The sequence below is a fragment of the Cucumis sativus genome, chromosome 4, assembly GCF_000004075.3.
Source record: "Cucumis sativus cultivar 9930 chromosome 4, Cucumber_9930_V3, whole genome shotgun sequence".
Classification (NCBI taxonomy): Eukaryota; Viridiplantae; Streptophyta; class Magnoliopsida; order Cucurbitales; family Cucurbitaceae; genus Cucumis; species Cucumis sativus.
Window position 1 is genome coordinate 2632707 of NC_026658.2, and position 22500 is coordinate 2655206.

Consider the following 22500-nt stretch of genomic DNA (forward strand, 5'->3'; position numbering starts at 1 on the left):
TGCGTGGTGAAGGGAATTGAAGAGAATCATGTCGTGAGAATGGTCAGTTAAGGAAGAGAAGAGATTGGAATAGATTACTGATGGATCACCAAATTATATTTCCATTTATTGGACTTCCATTTTCTTTATTTTTTGAACTTTGAAGATAAACACAAGGTTAATTGGTGTTCATGTTTTGTGGGTATATGCATATTTATAGAGGATTTCTTTTTTCTTTTTGAGAGATAGGGTGAGGTGAGGAAGAGAGCAATAATGGACAAGAACAAGAGGACTCACAATTTTACATAATATTGTCACTTCACAAATTAAATTGGGTATTAAATAAATCTTCTTTAATTTTTTGTTCGAGGATTGAACTTTATTGATTTTAATGAAAGTCGCTATTCAAGTTTGATATGTATCGAAAATTTTCATTTTTCATAACTATTATCTTACCAACATAGACACATCTAACTCATCGTATTAACTCAAACTTTACCACTAAACTCAAGGTCATAAAATGAGTTTTTATTGGATATGTGCAGTATTTGAATTTTTAAATATATGTTCTTGAAATATTTTTTTGTTTGATTGTTTTAAAAAATAATTATACCATATTTAAACTTTAAAAGAAAAACAATTTAAAAGAAAATATGATTTTTAGAAATTATTATTCTAATTTAAAATTTACGTAAAAATATGATGATATTTGAAAGACCTTTTAATTTTTTTTTTTTTTTAAAGTACGCATATTAAAGCTGAAAATTATTAAGTTTTAAGAATAATTAATTTTTATGGCCTGCCCTTTTGAGGATGAAGGTTGGGTGAGCTTAAATTAATCTCTTCTTTGAAATTATGTATGGGGTTTTAGTCAAACTGAGTAATGATTAATATAGGAAAGTGAAATAATCCTAAAAAAAAGTGAAATATATGAGAGAAAGTACTCTGTTTTGATATCATGCTAAATTGCCCAATAATTTAGGAAATTACTTGAAATATTAAGTCAAAATTTTAACATTAATATAAATAAAACTATATTGGTTTTATACCTAATTATAAAGTATTATTAGCCATTTTTTATAGCATCATTTAGCAAAAAATAAACTACCATCTAGGTTTATAGCAATACTATCACAGTCTATATATTGTTGATATACAATATACTTTTTGTTAAGCTAAATATATATTTTTTAATTTTTCTAATATTTGAAAATAGCCATATTATTTCATTTATTGCAAATTATATATATATATATATATTACAAATTAGTAAATTTTGGAAAAAAGGATTTTGTGCTCATAAGGAATATTCTTGCACTATTCTTATCTTAACATAGATTCATTTAACAAGAGTGCAAGAAAAGGATTTGGGTTGAAATATAAAGTCCCTTTTGAAACAACCACTTTATATGTATATATAAATTCATTTTCTATTTTCTAATTATATTTTTCATGATTAAAAGAAAGAAAAGAATAATCATTACCAAAACCTTTGAATCTTCCTTTCTTTGTTCTGTTTCAATTGTCAAACTATGTACAGAAGGAATATACATTAAATTCTTCACATCTATATATATAGCTAGCTAATAAAAGAAGAATGAAGAAAGAAAAGCAAATCAAACATTGAGATTATTATGGATGATAATATGTCATATGATGATACTACAAAAATAGATGAACGACAACACGGTATATTACTACTTCAAATTATTTTATTATATTGTTAACTTTATATCCACTTCTCTTAGTGTCCAATATTTTTTTCGATTATGTTATTTGCAACCTAAGTACACAAGGTTTGGCAAACTTTAGAAGAAAAGAATAATAACCCAAATTATTTTGGTTTACTAATGTTGATATTATTTAATTTAATTTGCATATCTTTTTTTTTATGCAGAAATTACAATTAAATCGAGGAGGGTTGATCCACCATCTCATTATGCATTTCAAATTGATTCTTACTCGGTGCTTTCACAAATTGAGATGAAGAAATGTGAATCTGGAGACTTTGAAGTTGACGGCTACAAGTGGTAAATTTGGGAACCAAACTTATAATTTTGAAAATACTTTATATTTTAGATTGAAATTAAACATGATTTAATATATCATATCAACTAGGGTTTAAGGCATCATAATTAATTAATCTCTCTATTTCTTATATATATGTGTGTGCTAGGAAATTAATTTTATATCCAAATGGAAACGAAGAAGTGGAAGATCATATTTCTCTCTTCTTGGCTGTATCAACTAATGATAATAATCTTCCTCTTGGTTGGGAACTGAGGGTAATTTTCAGATTCTTTATATTTGATCAAATCAGAGATAACTATTTAACAATCCAAGGTAATTTTTTTCATATTACTTTTCTAATTATATGGTGTTCTTACTGATCTTGTTGTCATCTGCATGTTTCTTGTTAAAAATATTAAAGGTCGAGAGACTCAGGCGAACCTATAATAAAATAAACAAAACCCTAAACCCTAGAAATATGTATTGGTTTTGCAGATGGGAAAATGAGGAAGTATTCTAAAATGAAGAGTGAACATGGATTCACTCACTTGATTTCTCATAATGTTTTCAATAAAGCCTCCAGTGGCTTCCTTGTGAGTAATTGTTGTACATTTGGGGTTGAAGTTTCTATACTTAAAGCCTCAAACAAGGGAGAGAGATTAACCATTTTAAAAGAGCCTCAACAAGACACTTATTTTTGGACTCTATACTCATTTTCTGCTTTAAAGCAACCATTTTATATCTCAGAACCCTTCAATGTCAAAGGAAGAAAATGGTTAGTGAAAAAAGCTCCTGTAAACTAATCTTTTGTGTTTTATCTTTTTCAAAAACTACCAATTTAAATGCTTAAAATTTTAGGAGTTATGTATCAAATTAAACCCTAAATTTATTTTGTGGATGCATCAATTTATGCCATTGATTACATAGTTTAGAAAAATCTAGCGTGAAAGTTTTGGTTTTGAACAAGAAACTAAAAGGACGTGATGAATCAATTTATAATTCATCAATGAATGAATGTAACTTTTCTAAGTGATCTGGATTCCCTTGAATTAGTATAGTACAATTTGTAAAAATTGACATTTAAAAAAGTATGCATTTGTTTTGAGAAGTAATGTATTAATAATTTTCAAAGGCACATAGTACTGAATGTATGAAAATTAAAGAGTTTAATTGACTAACTCAAAAACTTAGGATTTAAAATTTATACAATTAATATAACTTTAAAGTTTAAGTATAAATTGAATCTTTACAGAAAAAAAAAAAAAAAAAGTCTGACTCCTTATCTTTGTTTTGATTTATTAGGAGAATGGAGGTGTACCCACATGGTAATTCCTTGGGAAAGACTTCACATATATCTCTTTACTTGAAGTTGGATAGTTCAGAGACCATTCCTTTGGGGAAGAAAATCTATGCAAAATTTATCCTTGGTGTTTATAACTTTTCAGCCAAAAAATATATTGACAAATCATGTAAGGTCTTTTAATTGAAATTAATTTCCAAATATTTTTTTCTCTTTAGGTTCTTATGTTATGTGACATTATTATTATTATTATAATTGGATTTTGCAGATGAACATTGGTATAAAACCCCAGGTCATGGCAATGGTTTTGATGAGTTCTTGTCCAGAAAAGAAATTAGTACTCATTCGCAAAATGATGCTTTCTATCTCAAAGCTAGAATTGTGGCCATGTCAACTGTGGAAGAATTTTGATAATTCATGGGCATCATTTATCTTGAAAGTTTACAATGTCGTCTACGCTTAGACATTATTACTGCACATGATATTGAATTGTGTTTAAAGTAATATAATGTTGGTAAATAAATAATGGACTTGAGCTAGATGTTAATTATTTCTCTCCCCCTCCTTATCTTGTTTCCATATATCTATTCTTAAATAATGAAGATGAATTTTTCTTTTTGTAATAAACAAAGGGAGAGACAATGGTAAGAGTTTAGAAACACACTCCTGTTTGACTACAAGAACTCTATGGTATGCACCTCTCCAACAGAGTACAACAGTTGCATGCCATTATCTCTCCAATTGATATTATTGACGACGTACAAAACTGTGTTTTATTTCTCTTGGACGTAATTAAAAGCAGACAATGCCTAGTTTAGAAATGACGAACTGCAGAAACTGTTGACAACAACGGCTGTCTTCTCCAATGAGTATTGTGTTACCTTCTGATCTCCAGGGTCTTAAGAGAGGGGATGATGCATAAAGTTGGGTGCGTGGGAATGAGAGAGAGAGGAAGAATGAAATTAGGTTTCTAATTTTTTCAGTTTTTTCTTAATTTTATTTGTACGTGTTTTTATATTTATATTTGTTTCATTATTCCATGTCGTTAACGTATTTGGTCCTTATTATTTGTTAAAAGTTACTATTAGGTTCTCGTACTTTCAAAAGTAATGAACAATTTAGTTCTTATACTTTAAATTGATTACGATATTAAGTCTTTATCGTTGAAGGTGATATTAATATTTACCAGAAATTTGATGTTGCTACCAAATGAATTCACAGCTTTTTGCTTAGTTTCAAGTTGGGTTGGTTATTCAAAATTGAACTATTCAAATAAGAAAATAAAACAACAAATTAGGAAAAATTGATATATGAAAATTACCACTTGCACGTAAAATTGTTGTGAAAATAGGGCACAATAATCGAAAAATATAATATATAAATAAATAAACAAACAAAATTAAGGAAATTAGTAAAATCTTTCAAATTTATTTTTTTACTAATTTATGTTCGATGTAAGTGCATCTTACAACTTCACTAAATGTCACTATTTATAGACAATTTGACAAGTATGAGGTGGATTACATGGTCATTAATATTAAGTATCTTATAGACACATGACATGAGCGTTGGATGATTAATGAGAAGTCATAATCAGTAAACATACTAGTGAATATCTATTATTAATAGTATGTAAGATAAATGTTTGTTATTTATTTATTTATTTATTTTGCTTTTAATTAATAAAATCCCACAAATATTTTGTGTGAGTTTGTTTTAAAATTTCGAAAAGGTTAATTTTAGAGTGTATGGTGTTGAATCATGATGGGCTTAATAGATCAATTCTCCTAAAGCCCAATAACTCCTCTTTCAAATTGGCCCTTCCACCATTTCCTTCTCAATAAAATCTACTCAGGAATTTTGAATTCATTTTTTCGGGATATTAACTCAAAATCTTTTATACGAATATACTTGAGCTAAAACTCTTCTTGATATTTTAAATTTATCTTTATATAGATAAATTCAAACAATTTTTTGAAAATTAATATTGATCCTAACGTGAGCTCTAAGATATAAAGAGACATTACCGTTATTTTTATAGAAAGTTTAGAGTAAGTTTGGACCATGAACAAACTTTAAAAAAAAAAAAGAAGAGAAAACTAGGGATAAACAAAAATAAGTAAATAAATAAGATGAACCCAACAATAACTATAGACTGAAAAAGTACTCATATATGGAAAACAAAACTCAAGATTAACTCTAATGAATATTGGAACTATGGAAACAAAACTCAAGATTGATTTTAATTAAATAACGGAGAGAAGAACGAAAATTTAAGTAAAAAAAAGTTCATCTGCTAATTGCCCATGACCTCAGGCCAAAAATTCAGTCTTTTATAAATACCTAAACGTTACATTGTAAATTCTATATTTTCAATATTTGACAATGTTAACCAAACTTTGACACCAAGGAGTGAAAAAGATAAAAGAGAACCATTGCTAAGCTAAAAACCTACACTGTCTTTGTAAATAATTTTCAGTGATCTATTTATTCTTTTGCAAACACTTCTTTAAACTACCCTTTTTCTGTATAATCTAGCTCGAAGAATCTCTAGATGATTGACTCAATTCAACTTCTTCAAACTAGATTCAATTTGATAGGAGAATGAAAAATCCTAAGATCAGAACGTGCCTCATCTTTCCCTCATTTTATACTTGGAAAAAAAATAAACACAAAAAACTAGAACCTGCCTGCCTTAGAATCGTAAATTTCATCCATATAGTCTTCTCGTTACTTTAAATCAATATATAGTTGCATTGTCAAACATACTTGTGTGTGTGTGTATATATTCAAAACACCTTAGACCAATGAGATTGGAGAAATAAAAGTTTGACTTTTTAGTAATTAATTCCCACTTGAACAAAAAGACTCTATATCATAATAAATACACAATTCAATATATAATATAAATAATAGATATATCAATCAAATCATAGAATGTTTATACACTAAATTAAGTGTACTCTTTAACATCAAAATTTTATTGACAATATATTAAAAATGTGTTTGAAAATATATTGATAAATGTAGTAACTATGTATATCAACTTCTATTCAAGTATCATAGATATCTAACATTATATATAACTATTGCAATATAATATAATAAGGATCCTATGAATTTTCCCCAATTTCAAAAGAAAGGATGATATAGTTTTGAGGTGTCAAGAAAGAAGGCACTTGGTTTACATGCAAATCATGCATAAGAACGTTCACGACACGTGCCAAAGTACTCTTCAACACGTGCTACTTGGCCACCCTCCATTTCTCTCTATATTTACACCACAACCCTTTTTCTTTTCTCACAGTTATCACTATATTTCCATCTTCTTTTTTATATAATATTTTAGATAATTTTAACGCTTTTGTTTTCTCAATCTCTTCTTTTCTTTCTCCGATGGCCGAACATCAGCCGTACCAGCAGTCCCACCAGCAGCCCGGTTCTCAGCCGCGCTACCAAGTTGTCAAGGCTGCCACCGCTGCCACCGCTGGTGGCTCTCTCCTCGTTCTCTCCGGCCTCATCCTTGCCGGAACTGTCATTGCTCTGACCATCGCCACCCCACTGCTCGTCATTTTCAGCCCGGTTCTTGTCCCGGCTGTGATCACCGTTTCTCTTCTTATAATGGGGTTCTTGGCGTCCGGCGGGTTTGGGGTCGCTGGCATTACTGTCTTTTCATGGATCTATAGGTAAATTTATATATATATAAATATATATTTGTTCCTTTTTATGAATAATGTTATTAGTGATATTTTACTTTTTTTTTAAAGAATTAATTTAGTGCATGTTAGTGAAATCTAATGTTTAGGGATTATGAAGATGAGATATTATTAGCGATGTAAGACTATTTTTTTTTAAGTAGTTGTCGAACAAAACAATAATTGATATTTATAATGCTTATTCACTACCTTAGGTTTAGTTTAATAGCCCTTTGGTATTTTGTTTATGTTTTTAAAAAAAGCTGAGCTTATGAACATTAGCTTCATCTATGATTTTCTACATGCATTATGCTATTTAGAGATCTATAAACACTTTAGAGGACGGTAGCCATTTGGAAAATATTTACAAATATAGAAAAACGTGAGTGTAAATAGTGATATTTTGCTATATTTATAGATGTTTTGGTTTATTTGGCTATATTTGAGAACAACACCTAGAAGAACATGTCTTTATAATTTAGGATAGTTTTGAATTTTTTTCAAATTTACCTTAGGGTTTGAACATTTTTCTTCCTTGGAGATGAAACCCAATTTTCTATTTGAGGGATCTTATATTTTAGTGTCATTTTTGCAAAATAGAATTTAGTTTGTCCAATTTTAGTCCCTATACTATTAATGAATTGTTTTGAACAGCAAAAATGTTGGTAACCAAAGAAGGGCTGAAGTGTTATAATCTGAAGTATATATTTTCAGAATGAAATCATCCTTGCGCAGTCCTATTGACTATTATGTATTGACTCTTTTTATTTTTCAATTTTAGTCACTGTCAGTGGAAATATCTTAATATTTATTGTAATGTGATTACATAATAATGTAGGTCATTAGCTGGTTGAATTACGAGAATCAGTATTTTAATTAAAGTACTAATTGAATGTGTGTTTGAACATTGTCCTATAGGTATGTGACAGGGAAACACCCACCAGGTGCGGATCAACTAGATCTAGCTCGACACAAGCTAGCGAGTAAAGCTCGAGAAATGAAGGACCGGGCCGAGCAATTTGGACAGCAACACACTTCTGGCCCTCAGACTTCTTAAAAGAACAAAGACATAACAATGGGTTTGTCTTCCCCTTTTTTTTGGTTGTGTGTTTTCTCTTTGGAAGTGTCTACGTTAATTTCTATGTTAAAATGTCTTCTTCTGTACAGAAAGCTATTCAATTAGCTTTCTCTTTAGTGTCTTTGTAAGGGACCTTTCCTTTTCTCTTCCTCTCTCTTCTGTACGTACTCTCATTTGGTTTTTTTTTTTTTTTTCTGATGATCGAAGAACTGAAATGGTTGAGTACTTCTTGGATTTGAGTTTGAATAATATATAATGTGTATTGTTTCTCAATTCAGATATAATTATTGCACCAGTTAATTGTTATGTTTACAAGTATTGGTAGAACTGTCCTCAAGTTTTCGTTTTCCTGTTGGGAATAATTTAATATCAGGAGTTAATCCAGTGTCAACAAAGTTTGCTTAGAAAGTATTTTTTTTTTGTTCCAATTTTGGCTTTAAGATTCAATATTGATATTGCCCGGATGCTTACAAGTATTTTTCATTGTAAAGAGATGTTTATATTTGGGTCTATAGCGATCCATTTCAATTTTTATAAAAATTGAACTAGAAATTGCTTTGCCACGATGCTCGTGATAGAAGTCGAGACTAATATTACTTTTCCAATTAGTTACATTTAGATATGGTGTAATTTTTTCTCAGATCAGATCTTAAATAATATCAGGAGATTTAATCCCCGAGATTTGTATTTTCAAAAAAATAAATCCTAAAATCTGTGATGTGAGCCCACGAAAGACATCATTCTATCTGTTTTTATTTTTTACTTTTGGATAATACATTTCTATCCTTTTTGTTCTGATCTTTTTTTCGTTTTAAAAAAAAAAAATCTTCGCTTTTATCTTCAAGCGAAATTTTAAAAATTAAGAAAATAACTTTGACAAAGTGGTTTTTTAAGAATTTTATTTAGTTCCCACTGTGAATTTGTAACTATTGATCGCACTATAAACATGTAGTTGGCCGAACACTTGGATATAATTTGTTCACATTTTGTTGATCTTTTTGTGCTTGCTAAGCAGTGATTTGATTCTACGAGCCCTTTCCGGTTCCTGGAATGACCTTTTGAGTCGATCCTTCTAGATATATAGTCATATTTGACCATAACATCATCTATCAGTATATTAAGAATTATAGTTCATGTTAGGATTCAGTTTTGATTTCTTCTAGAGTCCCTAAAAAGCCTTTGTTTTGGCTGGGTCTCCCTCTGTCTTGTTATTTACTAGTTTATCAAATTCGAAAGAAAAAGAATGGAAAGGAGAGGTGGATCAAATTTTGAATCTCTTCAAAATCCAAAAAGTTTCTAGACCTACCTCTTTTAGTGTACAGAAAAGACTCTTTTCACAAATGTTATCGAGTATGAGATCATCGAGCATGTAGAGAAGGTAGGAACCTTAAAATATATTTTGATCGAAGTGCTATAGTTACATGTACATTAAGTACAATATATAGTGCAAGCACTACAAAATACGTACCTTCTTAACAAGGTCTAAGCAAAGGTAACGCTTTTGATGTCCCGATCGAAGCCCTGAAAGCCACTTTTGGGGCAACCCTTCGATGAGTTCAGTCTCATCTAGCCCTCTCGTGGCTACCCACCTTTGATATTCAAAACTACGAACCCTTTTCCTCAAATATAAGGGTAACTGTTGCCTCTTCATCCACCACTTCATATTTCAAAACTGTGTTCTCTTTATTTGTCGTAACAGTTTGCAAGAAAATCTACATTACCAGAAGAGGAAAAGAAATAAAAAAATTTCATATGTATGTAAAATATATAATCCCAAGATCAAATTCACGAAAAAGTGTGTTCAATGAACTTTCTTGTGATTTAAAAAAGTGTTTTTGAATCACATTGAATGAGTTCGGATCAGCAAGTGCACCGAACATTTTTACATTTTTACGGGTGTCCTTCGGAGTCCATTTTACATTGTTACGGGTGTCCCTCGGAGTCCAATAACAAGTTCGGGTCCCAAATGGAGATTCAAAATTATGCTTGGAAATGGGAAAAGGATTTTTGGTTTCCAATTAGATTTTCCATTTATTGTTTATTGTTCTTTATGTTCTCGAATCAATGGGAATGTAATTATATATACATTGGGGCTGTTGCTTCGTAAATGAATGAGAGGAAAATCTGGGGCAAGATAATTTTATCCAGAAAGTATCAGAATACTCAAACCCTATATTTATGTGGAGATTTTTTTTTTTTTTTTTTTGAGCAACCAAAGGTCATGTTGGGTTAGATTAGGTTTTCAAGTTATTATTATTATTTCTTATTAGTCTTAATTCATAAATTTATCTAACAATACATGTTTAATAACTAATGCTTCATCAAAATGTGTACTAAATATTAATTATATGTATTACAAGTTTTAAACAAAGAAAATACTAAAAGTCTACAAATGCCTCACTCTTAAAACACATAAATAAACATTCATTGCCAAAGGAATTGGATAAACACAATATAACACCACAGTTAACAAATGCTTACGATGTGTTTGAGACCAAAAAGAGCCAGTACATGGGGTTAAAAGTTACCTTAGCAGGTTCAATAGACCCCAGAAGACAGGATATAGAATACATACAGCTAGACAGTTGCTTGAGAAAACCAAAAGAATAGGCTCAAAACTTCCATATCTAAAGGGTTTTTGACCTCCAAGCATAAGGACTTGATCTTTGTCAAGTTATTGCCATGGGAAGCCCCCTTGTAATTGCTAGCTAGATCGTATGGAGCAAGACAATGACAAGCAACAGCATGTGCGTCCCACACGAGGACTACGACTTGGAAGAAGACGATAAAGGAGGATCGGCTGAATTCCTTAAGTTGATCCAATTCACTCCTTATCATTTCTTATGGCCTTCTCCTCTAGAAGAAACTATGGAAGGCGTAGAAGGCTCCTAACGACTTGTTTATGAGGCTTCCACTTCTGACAACCAACAACGCCGTCGACGAAACTGAATCCATACGTGCCAAACGTGCACCATGTCCATATTATTACTTGAAGTTTCAATTTTTTATATTTAATAAAACTCATACTCCACAAATTTTAAAAATCGCAGTTTCATTTTATTCCTAAAATTGACAATTTCATTTTTTTTACCAAACATAAATGAGTTCACTTGCAAAAGTAGCACAAAAAAAAAATGTATCATAATAAGTCTTATATCATTACATTTTCTAAATTAAAAAAATAACAAAAAAAATAACAAATTTAAAAGTCGATAATCCTATGATTATCGTCTGATATCACCAATTTTGTCTAATTCATAATATATAAAAAAATAGATAACATGACCTATTTTTAAAAAATATTTTTGTCACTTGATGCAATTTCTTATATAAATTTAACTTCGGTTATTTAAAAAGTTGTAATATTACCTTCGAACGTTTATAAACATTTTAAAAATATTCTTGAAGTAAAAAGTAGGGATATTTTTAAACACAACAAAATATATTAAAATATTTACAAACTATAGCAAAAAGTTTTAATTCTATCCATTATAGTCACTGATAAACTTATATCACTTCTTATCAATGTCACTAATAGATGAAAGATATCACTCACTATCAAATGTTTCTTATCGAAATAATCTCAATTTTGCTATAACATGTAAATATTTTGCTAAATTTACTATTTTTGACAATTTTTCTAAAAAGTAATTGAGATGGTGTAATAGTAATCGACATAAAACAAAAATTTAAATCATCTACGTCATTCATGTCATCACCACAACTTTAAACCATTTATACTTTTGCAAAAATAGTTTCAAATCCTTTATAAATGTTAGAAGGATAATATAGCAACTTTTTTGTTTTTTGTTTTTTAAATAAAAGGTTGAATATGGTGAATACAAATCAAATACAAAATGATATAAATAGGATTAAATTAGATGTGCAATTGTGAATGGTTGAATGATTGTAATTTTAGGTGTAAAGGGTTATATATGTGTGTGTGTGTGTGTTGTGGCGAGAAGTGGAAGTTAAGGATGGTAGGTGGGAACACGAAAATGCACGGCAGTTTGTTTAATTTGTTGCACATACACACACGTGTGAGCCAAACAAACCCTAAAAGGACAATGAATTTATTTTCTATTAACATAACATTTATATATATATATATGACCGTTTCATGCATTCAATTTTTCTCTTTAATTAATTGATTTTATGGATTCTTATCTCAACTCCTCAACTTCACTTTTTGTTTTTGCCTCTATTACAAAACTTCAATTTCTCTGCTTTTAATTATTACATCTCCTTCCTAGTTATGAATATGATATCACGTTACCTTTAAGAGAATTAGGAGTATTTGGTAACCTAAACATCTTAACTATTAGGTTCATATATATCTTTACTGCTTTCGTCATGTTCTCACATGAAAAGAGATACATTTAAGCAATATAAGATAGAAGTAAGATATATTCAAACCACGGGTTGGAGACCGGAGAGAATCTAGCTCTAATGAAAGAAATATGAAAAATAACAAAAAGCTAGGAGAAAAGTCTTCTAGTTAATTAATTAGAGCACTTTATCATTATATCTTTGTATATATACTATTGTTTTAGATTAATCTATCTAAAAAAATTGTTGTGTGTTCTAATGACTACTAAAAGACACTTCAAAAAATTGTTAGTGGACTTCATTCTATGTTTAAGAAAAAAGCATGTTGACCTAGTACACACTAATAAATAGAGAAGCTATTACTTGTGTGTGGTGTGCCTATAAAATTGTGCTTATAGTAATGTTTATTTCTATCTTGTTAATTATACCAAGTTTGTTAACACTATATATATCCCTAAAAGATTATACATAAGGAAAATTGAGAGTATTATTAGATGATGAAAAACTTTAGGCTTACTAATTACCAAAAGATACCATAAACTTTGCCCTTCATTTTTTTAATTAAGAAAAACATTTATATTCCTTTATCTCTTAAGTACTCATCTTTTTAATAAATATGTCAAATGGAGTAGGAAAAATTATAATAAAGAATTAATTTTGAATTTAATTAAGATTATTCACAAAAGAGAGTATAATATGACCTAAAATCATGGGTACTTAGTACATGATCGTCAAAGTCCTTAACATGATTATGTACGTTTCAACCTTAGCTTCATTCAATATCGTAAAAGTAAATAATTTATGTGATTTAACATGTACAACATTTGTGTTTTTTTTTCTTCTTTAGAAAGGCAATAATTTGTGTTTATTTAGTCCATATTATAATAAAAATAATATATTATATATTTTTTACATTTATCTACACATATATTTTTAAGTCACATGGTATCACACACTTTTAAGTTATGTTTTAATTTAGTCCACCAAAATTATTAAATAGAAGCATAGCATTTGAGTATGACCTATATATCTTTTATTTAAACTAATAACACATATTCAAATATATAATATGTGATTTACCAAATAAGCATATATGTGTGTGTAAAATAAAATAAGTTTGATTGATCTATCTATTAATTATATAGGCTTATTTCTTATATATATATATATATATATATAACTTAAATAAATGAAAATTCGATTAAATTTGTTATATATTTTTACTATTCTTTTAAATACCAAGCAAATATTTTTCTTTTGCTTCCATTATTCCATTACTAGTGGGTATTGTTAACTTAGTCCCCTATTTGATATTCACTTTCTTAATTTAGCTCATCATCTCTAAAATTGTATCATTCCAAATCCTACTAATTAAGGTTTGATTTTTCTTATGTTCCTTCCCTACCCATTAGTGGTACTTTTAAGAAATTGTATTCTATATCTTAGCATCAATTTTTATTCTTTTCTTGGTAATGCATTCATATATGGACTCAAAAATTTAAAATCTCTTAATAAGTTATATATAAAGAACGTTAAATGAATTAATATATGAGTCGAAAAAATCAAATATTTAATTTGAAAATTGGAAGTGTTATGCTCATCTTTTGCACAGAAACTTAAAATATATATATATTGAAAAAACTTCATAAAAGAAGTCCCAAAAGAAATCAATCAACAAGTAATTGAGACATAATCTTTGAGCATCAAAGAAATCTTTACATATTTTGATTTTCTTTTTTTGAAAAAAAAAAAAAAAAACAAAGAGAATAAACCCCAAATGCTTTTCTTATTATTATTCTTTATTGAATTTACTTCAACAATTCGGATATCCATTCAATATGCGGCAACTCCAATTCCGTCACATCCAATCCAAAACTCCGTTCATTTTTCCGTCCGCTGCCGCTCACCCTCGCCGGGATTTCCAAAATTCCGTCATTCTTTTCCTCCGGCGGACTTTCAATGGCATCCACCGCCACACGCTGCTGGTGGGCACTAAAACTAGACTTCTGTTTGGTTTCTGGCCGAAGTTCCTCCGGCGAGTGAGCAAAAAAACAAACTTTCCTTTGACAAAATCGGCCGGCATTACAGGCCCGGGTCCGGTACCGAGCCGGGTGAAGCCAATACTCGAAAACCCCATGAGCAAATTCACAAAAATCCCCCTTCGGGCAGCTCCCGGACCGAAAAGCCGGGCAGGCCACAGCAGTGTAATTGAACTGCCGTGGGTCACGGCGTTGCGCCTTCTCGCCACGGTGTGCATACGGACATTCCGTCCAATCATGGCTGCGGTTTCTTGGACACCGTTGGATCTTGTAAGAGTACATCCGAAATTCGTCGGAGCTGAACACCGCCGTGTCGTCTGTTTTCTCCGTTAAGTTACCGACAGTGAGTTCCGGCAGTGACACGACGGAGAATTCGTGACCGTACACGTCATTAATCCCAAAAACAAACCCTTGAAACATTTTTTTTAATGAAAAAATAAAAATTAAATATACAAAATAATAACGACTGCCTTTTTTCTTTTCCAATCAAGACATGGTTTTACATACAATAGATATTACTTAATTCACCTGCAAGAAGAACAAATCACAAATGTGTTATTTAATTTTTTGAAAAAAGTGAAAGTTTGGGAAAGGAATTCAAGGGAATTAATTGAATTGAAAAATTAAGAAATGGGGTTTTTCAATTTTATAAAAAAAAAAGAAAGTAAATATACATTATATATATATATGTATATATATATATGCACTGATTATTCACCTGCAAGAAGAACAAATCATAAATGTATTAATTAATTAAAAAAATTGAAACTTTAGTAAAACAGTTTGAGGGAATTCATTAAAAATAATAAATTGAGAAATGGGGTTTTTTTAATTTTTTTTAAAAAACTTGGTAAAATGGGCAACATAATATATGCACACTAATTAATTGGACTGCAAGAAGAACAAATCACAAATGTGTTGTAATTAATATAAAAATTGAAAGTTTAGGAAACGGATTTGAAGGGAATTAATTAAAAATATGGAACTGAGAAATGGGGTGTTTCTACAGAATTTTGTTATTATATATTTAATTAAGGTATACCTGAGAGAAATTATGGATTGAGGAGGAGAGAGAGAGAGAAACACCATTGTTGAGAAAAGGAGAGAGCTTGAGGGAAAGGCTCAGGTTTCAAGGGGAATGAACTAAGCACAGAGGAAAAGGTTGAATTAGAGTGGTCTCATTTATAGAACAAACAGTACTACAAGGGTTTAACATGCTTTGTTTTTTTGTTTTCTTTTGAATTATATCACCAAAACTTTTACATTTCTCTCTTTCTTTTTTCCCCTCAAATTTTGTGTTTAATGTCTAATTGATTGATAAAAAGATGGTTTGTTAAGGTTAATTTTGTGTTTATCAAGAGTTTTTAAATTTAGAGAAATATATATATATATATATAAATGGTATCTAACTTTTTAAACGTTGTGGCTCAATCCTATTTGATATTATCCTCTATTAAACATAAAATGAAAAGATTTGTGAATATAGTCTCCACTTTATATTTTTAAATAAATTTTAAAATTAGTCTTCATGTTAGTTTTTGTACATAAAGGTTTAATATATATAATTATTTTGTTATTGACATGGCTACGCAAGTTATCATCTTTATTCCATTGCATTGAACTAGCTTGTATTAACTAGCTTGTATTGATGTAATTTCCTCAACTTTGAAATAGTAAATTTAAGATTTATTAGAAGCAATTGAACTAAAATAGAATAAACTCAAAACACTGCCAAGACCTTAAAGTCTTGAATATGTTAGATAGGTCGTTAAGAAACACAGGAATAAAAGGTTCAGTAATTTATGTAAAATCAGATGTTAAACATTCAACACTCTTTTAAAGTTGATAAACTGAGGAAACACAAATTTGAAAGTTCATAGACTCGAACAGTGTGAGTTAAAAAGTAACCATGGTGGTGGGTTAAATCAGAACCCAAGGTGGGAAGATTGGAGTAAGGTTTTCTTTGTGCATATTTCCAACAGTAACGGCCGTGTAAAAGAAAGAGGGAAATTAATGAATAATGATGGATTTGATGCATGGAAGCCATTGGAGAGGCTGAAGACACTTGCCTCATTGACAAGCCACTTGTTGCTTCTGCAACACAGTATTCTAGCCATCTGTTTTTCTCTCTCAAACAATTACTCATCCGGTTTAATAGTTAACTAGCTATTTACTTATTTAAATCTTTAAAAAAATAATTAGACATATAAACATCACTTCTACGTATTATTTTCTCTATCCTTTTGTTGTGTTTGTTGTGTTTACAGGTTAGAAATCTTTTCAAAATTAAATTGTTTTTTTTTTATAAATTGAATTCAATTTTTTAAAGATATAATAATATTTAATATTAAAATTCCGTTTAATAGTTATTTAGATGTTGTTCGTTTCATAACCATTTTACTCTTTTACTTTTTTAAAAAAATAATTAGATGTGTAAACATCACCTCTATACATTGTTTTATATATTGTTTGTCGTATTTAGATTTTAGAAATATTTTCAAAATTAAGTTGCTTTTAAGAAAAAAATTGAAGTTGGCTAAGAATTCAAGTAAGAAAGTGGTAGAAGACAAGAAATTTTTTTATTAAAAAATAGAAAAAAAAAAAAAGAGTTACCAAAATAGAGACTATTATTATTTTTTAAATTAAGCTTAATTATGAACTTTTTTTTATGTTCAATTTTAACAATGTTTTCAAAAATTTTATCAATTTTTTTAAAAAATACAGGAGGTTACTTTTTTTAATATTGAAATTTAAAATTTAATTACTAAAGATAAAGATAAACATTAATATAAATGAATTGTGAGAAATTTAAAATGAAATGAAATATTTGACATTAAAAAAGTTTTCATTGCACTAGGTTTAATATAGAACCTGGGTTTATGCTTTTATTTTAATAAAAAGCTAATAGTATTTTCGTCATGCAATTAAGAGATTAGAATACTAATTAACTTCCAAGTATCCATTAATTTATAAATTTTATCCTTATAATTTTAAAGAAAAATTGAATTTAGTCTTTAAAATTTTGATATAGAATCTTACAAGTAGTCTTTATACCTGAAAAGTATCGTAATAACTCTTACGGACAAATACTATTTGTGAAGATCAGGGATTATCAAACTTAAATATAAAGACTAAATTTAAAGTTTAATCACGGGCACAAATAAAACCCAACAAGAATATGTAAGACAATTTCAATAATAAATTATTATTTTGTTCATATTTTTAAATTTATTTTTTATTAATCAAAATATTTTTGAATTAACCAAATTTCAAAACTTTATTATATGAACCATTTAGACTGTTTTATAAAAGAAAAAATAAGTGAAGTCTTAAATTATTTTAAGTGAAAATAAAACACAATTTTAAACTTTAATTTAAAAAAGAAAATAAACTTATAAAACAATATATATTTTTCCATCTAAATGTATTATTACGTCCATAAATGGTAAAGAAGTTTTAATTAGGTTTTCTCAAATATTGTTTTTTTTTTGAATCATTTTCAAATATAACAAAATAATTGAGACTATTTATGAAATATAGTAAAATTTATCGAACTATCTCTAATTTATTTAAGTTTTTTACTATAATTTATAAATAATTTTAATTTTTTCCCTATCTATAAGAATTTCTTTTATTCAAACAATCTATATTTTTTTCCTATCTAAAAAACTTCTAAAAATATTTTAAAGTATAGTTAAACATCTCAATTTATTTGTGATTAATAAATAAGATCTAGATTATTATTTGGGTCTATCATGATACAAATAGATAATATAATCTATCGCAATCTATTGTAAATAGCAGTGATATTTTAAATATTTTATTTTATTTTACTTGATTTAAAAATAACCCTAAAAATAAATAATAATCATTTTTTACGTTAAAGCTTTATTTATATGTTCCTTTCTAAACTTTGTTGAAAAGTGTCCCTTTAAATAGGCATACGTTTCTTTTACTATTTTTGTTCAACTAAAGAAAACTACAAAAAGATTCATATGATAAATCCTTTGGAAATTAAAAAAGATAAAGAAAGAAGAAAGAAGAAAGAAGATAAATCCAACAATAATTAGTAATAAAAATTAAAAATATTTTTATTAGAAAAAAAAAAAAAAGGAAGGAGATGTAATGATTTATTTTTATTATTCTCACAGCCTATGTTGATGTGAAGTATTAGGGTAATGAGAAGTTAAAAGAAGAAACAAAACAATAATCGAACATTGATTTCTACTTTTATAAAGATAACCGTTGAGGTAAGACAACAAGACGACAAGTTGTCGTTTTGTATTAACAATATTCAACTTAAGGTAATTTCGTTTTAAAAGTTTAGCACGTGTAGTATGGTTTGTCGATTACCATCTTCGATGATATGTTTGTAAAGAACAAAATTGACACACGAACTCAAATCTACAAAAAGAATTACATCGCGACAAAAGTAATGATCAAAATATGAAAAGATATTTAATGACGTTATCAAAGCAAAATCATCTCGCACCTCAATCTTGATTTTGTTTTTGGTACAATTATTTAGTAACGTATATACTATGCTAGAATGGAAAAAAGTTAACTATTCATCTATCATCGGACAATTATTTGATTGTCCATTTTTAGAAAATTAAGACTATAAATACTACTTTCATATATAATATCTTTATGTTATTATCTTAATTTTAAATTGTTTATAAAATTCAGATTAGATTCTTAAAACATAAGACTTTATTTTATTTATTCATAGAAAATGCAAAATTCATAGTTAAAAGAAAAATAGAAAACTATAGAAACTAATTATGAGTTATTAATGTGAGGAAGAGTCTTCAACATAAATTATTATTAAATTAATAAATTAAATTAATTATACCATTAGTACGACTACAATTATGGTAAGAAGAGATCCCACCTCTAATCTCAAATACATTACAACAACGTAAATTACTCTTATACTATATTATAGAGAGAATTACATTTTTAGTCTATAGGTTTTGATGGATACGTGAGTTTAGTCATTGAGTTTTAAAAATAGATTTTTTTAGTTCCCATGTTTAATTTATAAGAATAAATTTATTTGATCTCGAGTTTTCAAATTGTACCTTTTGTTTTTAAATTTTTAAAAATTAGAAGAATAACTTCTAAAATCATATTCTCTCTAAAACTATTTTTAAAAATTTTAAATATCAAAAACTTTTAGGAACTTACAAACCTATTTTTTTTAACCCTTATGAACTAAAAAGTTTCAATTTTAAAACCCGAGATCAAAAGCACGTACTCCTCAAAACTTAGTAACTAAAAAGGTTGTTTTTCCTATATTATATTATATTTTATACGTGCGTACATACATAAATATACATATACATATATACATACATACATATGTATCTACATTTATGCACATATATACACATAAATACATATATTTTCACTTTTGGATAAACTCTTCCAAGTATTTATTTATTCATTTGGGACAAGTCCAAAAGAATATTATGAAAAGTGACTCAATCACTTATGAGCGTTCCTTGCTTCCTCATAAAATGACAAAACTAAACATAATTTTGGTAACCTTTTTCCCCTCCAACAAGTTTAACTTTTGAAGACTTGCAATATGGCATGTCAATCACCACCTTTAACTGCTCATTTAGATTGCATATATTATTTCGTGAATATAAAAAATATCTCAAAGTTTCATCATTTTGTTTTCTTTTTTCAATTTTATTTGTATTGTAACCCTTGTTTGTAAGCTTCTCACCTCCTAATCAACATATATTCAAATATTTCCGTGCTAATTAAGTTTTTAAAAATTTATTTTAAATGAAAGAAAAACTTTTAAAAATATTTCACAAATATAGTTAAACAACGTCACAATCTATCTGCGACGAATAGATCAAGATATAGACTATTGTACTTGTATAGCATAATACAAATAGATAATAAAATCTCTAGAAGACTATCGTAAATAACGGTGATGTTTTGAATATTTATTTCATTTTGCTTGGTTTAAAAGAAATAAATAATAAACATTTTTACATTAAAATTCTTATCTATTTTTATGTTCCTTTCTAACCTTTGTTGAGAAGTGTCCCTTCAAATAGGCATATATTTCTTTTATTATTTTGGTTGAACCAAAGAAAAGTACAAAAATATTCATATGATAAATCCTTTGAAAGTAAAAAATTATTGAAAAAAAAAAAAGAAGATAAATCCAATAATAATTAGTAATAAAATTTTAAAATATTTTGTTATTAGAAAAAAACACATAAGAAGATATAATGACTTTTTTTTTCTCAGCTTATAATAATCATTTGTGATATATTTGTGTGAAGTATATTAGGGTAATGAGAAGGAAAAAGAAAAACAAAACAAAACGTTAATCGGATATTGATTTCTATTTTTATAATGATACCGTTAATGCAAGACAACAAGACGACAAGTTGTCATTTTCCATTAACAATATCAACATAAGGTAATTTCACTTTGAAAACTTAGCACGTGTAGTGCATTTAGTCGATTACCATCTTCAGTCATATGTTTCTGATGAACAAAATATTGACATATACTAAATCAAATCTACAAAAGATCGCTTCGCGACAAAAATAATGATCAAAATATGAAAAGATATTTAATGACGTTGTCAAAGGAAAATCAAAATTGTTTATAAAATTGGAAGTTGATTCTTAAAATCTAATACTCTTTTGAATGAGGCTTTGATTTTTAAAAATAATAAGTTTTTGTTGTTTATTTTACCTTTTTTTTTTTAATGTTTTCTTAAATAAATGTAAAATTTATAGTTTAAGGAATGATTAAGATTTAAGCACAATTTAAAAGAAAAAATAGAAAATTATAGAAACTATATAAACAAAGGCTATAAATCAATCCTAATTATCAGCTATTAATGTGAGGAAGAGTCTTAAATTAATAAATTAGTACGACCACGATAATCCCTTATACTAACGAGAGATCAAACCTCTAATATCAAATACATTAAAACAATGCAAATTAACTCACAAGTTTATTTTATACTAAAAAAATTACCTTTTTAGTCTCTAGGTTTTAATGAGTAGGTGTGATTGATCGTGAGTTTTAAAAATAGACATTTTTAGTCCACATGTTTAATTTATAAGAATAGACATTTTTAGTCCTTAAGATTTTTAAAATAGGTTTAAAAAGCCGTCAAATAACTTTATACTTTTAGTTTAAATAATTCTTTGATATTTTAAATAATTATTTACACTTCGTAGAAAAATTAACTGTAATAAGTTTCATCTTTTAGTAGATTTTCTCTATGAGACGTAAATAGTTTGTTTTTTAAAAAGAAAAATCCTTGTATCGTTCATTCATTTATTTGGGTAAGTCTTCCAAAAGAATATTATGAAAAGTGACTCAATTTCTTGTGAGTGTTTCTTTCTTCTCCATAAAATGACAAAACCTAACATAATTTTGGTAACCTTTTTTCCCTCTCCAACAAGTTTAACTTTTGAAGACTTGCAATATGGCATGTTTATCACCGTCCGTTTAGGTTGCATATATTGTTTAGTGAATATAAAAATTATCTAAGATTTAAAAGTTTCTTAGAATAACATTTCGCTTGTCAATTTTGTATGTTTTCACAATTATTTCTAAGTTTCTCACCTTCAAAGAAACGAGTATTCAAATCATATTGCACTAAAATTTAAAAGTGAAATTAAGTTTGTAGGAAGCTAAAATCCCTATGAAATCACTCTTTTGGCATATGAGAACCTCTTATTCTCAATCTAATATCCTCAATCAATATGACTTAGTTAGACACAGACTGCACTAAGATCAAAAGAGAAAAAAAAATCAAAATACTTGACTCAAAATTTAATTCGAACACTCCATAGGGTAGGATAATTGATCTCTATCGCAAATTTTAAATTTTAGATGAAAAAATATATACACGTACAAAATAGAGTTTGAATTTTTGTTTTTAAAAAAATACAAATGTATCAGTTTACACTTTTCTTACATTTTGTTTAAACAAACTCTTGTATGAAACTTATAAGTTTATATTAATTGAGTTTCAAACTTCCAAATCCATTGACTCTGCTCTTAATTTTCTTTTTA

General features: G+C 27.9%; 2 protein-coding genes across 2 annotated transcripts; both read left to right on the plus strand.

The window, feature by feature from the left end:
- The first annotated feature begins 1566 nt into the window (after positions 1–1566).
- On the plus strand, positions 1567–4419 carry LOC101204482 (MATH domain and coiled-coil domain-containing protein At3g58370). The gene is made up of 6 exons (XM_011654782.2): positions 1567–1668; positions 1877–2009; positions 2156–2322; positions 2485–2764; positions 3292–3458; positions 3558–4419. Exons 1-6 carry the CDS (start codon positions 1614–1616, stop codon positions 3698–3700), a joined length of 945 nt encoding a protein of 314 aa, XP_011653084.1. The 5' UTR covers positions 1567–1613; the 3' UTR covers positions 3701–4419.
- A 2175-nt stretch (positions 4420–6594) lies between these two features.
- LOC101204729 (oleosin 1) lies at positions 6595–8343 on the plus strand. The gene is made up of 2 exons (XM_004146853.3): positions 6595–6975; positions 7903–8343. Exons 1-2 carry the CDS (start codon positions 6686–6688, stop codon positions 8039–8041), a joined length of 429 nt encoding a protein of 142 aa, XP_004146901.1. The 5' UTR covers positions 6595–6685; the 3' UTR covers positions 8042–8343.
- Positions 8344–22500: the final 14157 nt, after the last annotated feature.